The sequence below is a fragment of the Squalius cephalus genome (assembly GCF_949319135.1).
Source record: "Squalius cephalus genome assembly, chromosome: 8".
Lineage (NCBI taxonomy): Eukaryota > Metazoa > Chordata > Actinopteri > Cypriniformes > Leuciscidae > Squalius > Squalius cephalus.
Window position 1 is genome coordinate 2,628,339 of NC_137129.1, and position 6,009 is coordinate 2,634,347.

Genomic DNA, 6,009 nt, shown 5'->3' on the forward strand with positions numbered 1-6,009 from the left:
TCTTTCTTCTGCTGAACACAGTGGAAGATATTTTGAAGGATGCCAGCATACAGGGTTGAAACAACTTGAGGGTGAGTATATGATGACAGAATTCTCATTTTAAAGTGAACTATTCCTTTAAAATCCAATAGCCATATTTTCTTTTGATACAGAAACTAATTTCAGACCATGTATGTTTCAGCGGCTGTGAGGCGTAACCACCTGACGTCTGCGGCCACAGAAAAGGAAATCGATTCCACCATTAAGAGATGGCTATACCTGGCCCCGGATAGGGATGGTGGCAGAAGAGAAAAGAGCGTCAGGAGAGTACAACAGGTTAACCGACTTGTGACTTGGTGCACAGTGCCTCTTGTTCATGAACTGAATCAGATGTTGAAGAGTTGTGTGCACAGTGCCTCTTGTTCATGAACTGAATCAGATGTTGAAGAGTTGTGTGCACAGTGCCTCTTGTTCATGAACTGAATCAGATGTTGAAGAGTTGTGTGCACAGTGCCTCTCGCTCATGAACTGAATCAGATGTTGAAGTGTGCACAATGCCTCATGTCATTCAAGTTTTTTTGCTAATTGTTTCGTTTAAATGTGAATCAATAAATATTTGTTAAGAATACTGTTGTTTTTCTGACATTTTTCATTTGGGCCATGGGTGTGTATGAAGTGGCTAGATCAAGGTTTAGTTGAGGCTGACATGTAGAATCAATTGTTTGGTCCTAAAAAGGACCAGAATAGGGCCAGCTATAGTCATACATTTGGCTGAGATATGGCTATGCCATGGGCCATATGTGGCCCGAGTTCTGGCAGCCAGACCTGGGGCCTCATTTATAAAACTTTGCGTATGATTTGCGTCATAAGTGGCGTACGGATGAAACATAGGACGTGCGTACGCACAGAAATATTCGGATTTATAAAACCGTGCGCACGCACATCCTACGCAGTTTTCCCTTAATAAATCACAATCAATTCTAAATGTAGCGCAGCTTTTGCGGCTTCATGTCACGCCCATAGTTGCCCATAAATAGTCCGTGAAACACCCACAAGTTAATATTCATCGATTGCGAAATCATGGCAAACAGAGAGGAAAACCAAGAAACGTAACTTCACTCACGTCATTACGCATTGTGATGGCATCATGGCATTTTATTACCATCCATTTGATTGCATCTGACAAGCTACAGATGTGTTATGATGATGAATTGCATAACATGCCAATATTATTGCAGAACATATTTCACTTTTCTTTTAGCAAATATGTGTTAATTTGCATTTCTGTTCTAATCTTCGTTTGATTTTGTTTGTTTTACACTGCAGATCGATCAAACGGGTGTTCGTGTAGGCTGTTAATTGTAAGACTTGCTTTGTGAAGTCTTCATGTTATTTATGAGAGGCAGTATTGCCGTTTATTTTACACAACGGTCTACAGTTTCACACACTTTCACGTGTTTCTTCCAACTGCCGACGGTGTTGCCATTTCTCATTTCACCCGTTTTTGTGCGTACGCCTGGGTCAGAGTGTGCGTGAAAGACCGCACATTTTCCCGTCAAGTTTGCTTTTTATAAATACCAATTATTGCGTAGAGAGCGGCGTACGCCTTCTTTTGTGCGTACGCAACGTTTATAAATGAGGCCCCAGGTCCAGTCATGTACCGTAATTCATTGCTGTATTTGGGCCAAGTGAAAGTAGATTGTGTGGCCCATCACTGGGCCAAACCAATTTTGCTATGTGGGCGGTTGACGATCACACGTTGATCTGATTGGTTACACCACCGGACGCCAGGCGCGTCAGGCGCGAGTGATTTTTATGTTAAGTCAATGAATGCACAGGAGCCTGCTTGCTGCTGTCACGTGGTGAAGTGACACAGTTTATAATGTTATATTATGTTTGGCCTCAATAAATTATTTTGTAATATGACTAAAATGCCTGGTGTGGTTCTAATGCACAACAAAGCAAATCTTTCACATAAAAACTCGATTTTAATATATGAGAGACTCATTTTGTATTGAATGCTATTTATTCCATATATATTCTAGATTATATGAAACATTATTATTTGAATGTAAAGACAACAAACACTTAATGTATAAGAACAAAAAAAAAAAAAATCACAGGACAGGTTTCACTTTTGGAGGCTGGCTCCATTTATTATCAAAGCAAAAATAAATGACAGATTAGGTGGGTGCGGGCGAGGGTGAAAGAGCAGCCATGTAAACGAGTTATTAAACACTATCTGGTGGAAAAGTAAAAATTAGGACAGCTTAACAGTTCTTAAAGTTAAGAGAGTTTATTTAAGATTTTACAAAGTTAGGAAGCTTCTGTAATACACTTTTCCTATCTTAAGTTAGGAAAATATCTTTAATGGCCTTATTCCTAAATCAGTTCCTAACCCTTATTACCATGGTTACCAAGCAGTTAAGATTGCCCCATGTCTACCATACTTTACTTTTAATATAAGCAGAAATGTCAAGCGGGCAACAAGTCTTTGATTTCTAGCAGCAATGTGGGCTGCTGCTTATAATAATTTTAAGAACGACAACTGCTCCGGGCAGTTATAATATAATTTAAGGGTAAAATTCAAATACAGAACAAAAAGTACACAGACAATATGTAAACAGTAAACATGGCCGTGTAAGAAAGGACATTCAGTTGCATTAATATTTACAGGATCTAGGTTATAATGGTGATATTGCCTTTTGAAATTTAGATTTTATACTAGTAGGCAAGAATGGAAATTGTATCTAGCAGTGGTAATAATAATCAAAATACATTTTTGTATATAGGAGGATTTAATTAGACACATGGCATAACAAGTACAAAATAAATAATTGTAAACTAATATAGGACAATAAAACAGAAGAAGAATACAGTTGATAGAGTTGCTGTGGATAGATACAAGTAGAGGGCTTGAACTTGTCGTTTACTGTTGCTTTACAGACGAGCCAGGGAGGAGAGATGAGGGAAAGACAGGAGAGAGCTCTAAAGAGACAGATTTAGGAAGCCCAGACACAGGTCCAAAGCAAGTTAACGATGTCCAGTTTCCTTCCAACCATTTTGGACTTCAGAAGAGGTCCTTTCAGAAGAGCTGGTACAACACTTTTAAATGGCTTGAATATTCAGTGAGCCAAAATTCCGCCTTCTGTTTCTGCTGCAGATTGTTCAGCAAGCAGGAAGGTAGGCTCAACAAAGACGGTCTGGCCTCTAATGGCTACACCAACTGGAAGAGGGCTTTAGATTCGTTTAGGGACCATGAGAAGACTGTGTTACACAAGGCCTCCATGGTGGCATGGATGAGCTACAAAGCAAGCAAGATTCATGGTGACGTTGCTGAGCAGTTACAAGCTGCTAGTGTCGCTGAGGTTAGCGAAAGAAGGGAGTATCTCCGCCGCATTGTTTCAGTTACCGCCTTTCTAGGCAAACAGGGCATTCCCTTTCGTGGCCACAGTGAAACGGATGACAGCCCTAACAAAGGGAACTTCCTTGAATGTATGCAGCTGCTGCAAAAGTTTGACCCTTTCCTGCAGGGATACAAAGCTCCTGCCAATACTACATATCTGTCACCTTCTTCTCAAAATGAATTAATTGGATGCTGCTCCATGGAGGTCACAGCACAAATAATTAAAGAAGTAAAGGAATCCAAGATGTATGCGGTAATGGCAGACGAAGCTAAGGATGGGCACACAGAACAACTTGCTGTTTGTGTGCGATACGTTTCACTGGAAGGTGACATCAAGGAGAGATTTCTTTGCTTGCAGAAACTGGATGGCTATGGTGCAGAAGCAATCACAAATGCTGTCGAGCAAGTTCTTGTCTCAAACTACATTTCTGAACTGAAAGTGGTGGCCCAAACATATGACGGTGCAGCAGTGATGAGTGGATCTGTTCGAGGAGTGCAAGCTCGTTTCCGGGAAAAGCATCCAGAGGCTGTCTATGTGCATTGCTATGCACATGACCTAAACCTGGTCCTTTGCCATACTTGCAAGGCCATTCCTGAAGCCAGTGATTTTTTTGATCTGCTTGAGAACCTCTACTCTTTTTACAGTGTGTCTATAGTCAACCATGATCAGTTTGCTGCCATTCAGAAAGAGCTCCACATTGAGCAGGGAGAGCTTGCACAAATATCAAACACCCGATGGTCATGTCAGTTGCGCTCTGTTAATGCACTCCTGAAGAATTTTCCTGCCGTCATGAAATCCCTCCAGATGATCAAAACACCAACAGCGCTGGGTCTGCTTTCAAAAATATCTAAACTCCCTGTGGTCTACCTGTTGGTTGTGTTCAAAAAGTTGCTTGGCATCACTGAAGGGTTTCAAAAGGTTCTTCAGAAAGAAACCATTGACTTGGCACAGGCAGTGCACTACAAAAATGCTGTCCATGACACCCTGGTCAGCCAGCGAACTACACAAGTGGCTGAAGACATCTATGCCATGACAAAGACAACATGTGAGGAGAACAACATCCAGGAGCCCTCTTTCGGTCCAAGAAGGAAACAGAAGAGGATGGAAGACTTTGTTGTGGAAGTCTCCTGTGGATCCAGCTCAGACCTGCTCAGTAATTCAGAACATCTCAAGCAGAGGCTTTTCTATCCTTGCATCGATCGGATGACATATGAGCTGGAAAATCGTTTTTCCAGTGTTGGGAAAGAGGTCATGATTGGCATTCAAGCATGTCACCCAGCCTCTGATACCTTCCTGTGCATGCAGTCTCTAGAGAAACTGGCCTCACATTACAACATCCAACTAGTCCCAGAAGAGGTCTTGGTGGCAAAAAGCTTTTTGAGCAGGAAAGGGCCAGAAGCCATCCCAGACATTCTGAGTGTGTTCAAGATCCTTGATCCCATGATGTTCCCATCATTGAAGGTGATCTTACAGGTGGCCATTACCATTCCAGTCAGTAGCTGCAGCTGTGAGAGATCGTTTAGTGCTCTTCGCCGACTACATACTTGGTTGAGGCGCACCATGGACCAGCAGAGAATCAATGATCTGGCAGTGTTGTCCATTGAGAGAGAGTTGATTGGAGGCCTTGATGATGACAAAGTGATTGACACATTCGCCAAACTGAAATCAAGACGCCACACCCTTATGCTTCCTCCCCAGAAAAAATAGAAGTGCCCCCCCCCCCAACACACACACATCCCGAGGAATGGACACTCCCTGAAACCGACGCTGGACACATTGCACCTCTCCCCGAAACCCAAGCTCCCACCCCCTGAGGAATGGACGCTGGACACAGTGCCGCTCTCCCCGAAACCCCAGCTCCCCCAACCCCTGAGGAATGGATGCTGGACACAGTGCCGCTCTCCCCGAAACCCCAGCTCCCCCAACCCCTGAGGAATGGACGCTGGACACAGTGCCGCTCTCCTCAAAACCCCAGTTCCCTACTCCCAGAGGAATGGACGCTGGATACAGTGCCCCTCTTCCCTATTATTTATGTGTATAGCTATGTTATTTAAATGTATATAGTTCTCTTTACAAACTTAAACCTATACAGAGTGCCTGTGTTTAATGTCTGTTGAATGGCCTATTTACTGGACCTGCACTGTCTATAGTTCCTTTTCCAGACTTATACAAGCAGATTGTTGGAGTGATTTATGTGTGTGTGTGTGTGTGTGTGTGTGTGTGTGTGTATATAGATAGATAGATAAATAGATATAGATAAATATAGAAAGATAAATATACACAGTATATATATATATAGTTTTATATTCATTTTTTTAAATATTATTTAATATTCATGTATTATTTATTTGTGTTTCAGTGAATAGCTGTTACAGTTCTACAAATAAAGCATTCTATCTTTTTTACCTATCATTTAAAATGCTGCAAAAAATGCACCTGAATGCAGGAAAAGAAGTGTTTAATGCCCAACGTTTCCTGGGGGAGGTCCCCCAGACCCCCCATTTATATTATTATTGCTTATTATTATGTGCCTATGCTATGAGTAGAAGTAGTTACCAAAAGCGGGGGGGGGGGGGGGGATGGGGGGGGGGGGGTCTGGGCTAAGCCCCCAATGTATCAAGAC

At 42.2% G+C, this 6,009-nt stretch overlaps 1 protein-coding gene across 1 annotated transcript; it reads left to right on the forward strand.

Moving 5' to 3' along the window:
* Positions 1–274: 274 nt before the first annotated feature.
* On the forward strand, positions 275–5,093 carry LOC307163002 (zinc finger MYM-type protein 1-like; the record flags this gene model as incomplete). Its single annotated transcript, XM_079878792.1, has 2 exons — positions 275–315; positions 3,143–5,093. 2 exons carry the CDS (start codon positions 275–277, stop codon positions 5,091–5,093), a joined length of 1,992 nt encoding a protein of 663 aa, XP_079734918.1.
* Positions 5,094–6,009: the final 916 nt, after the last annotated feature.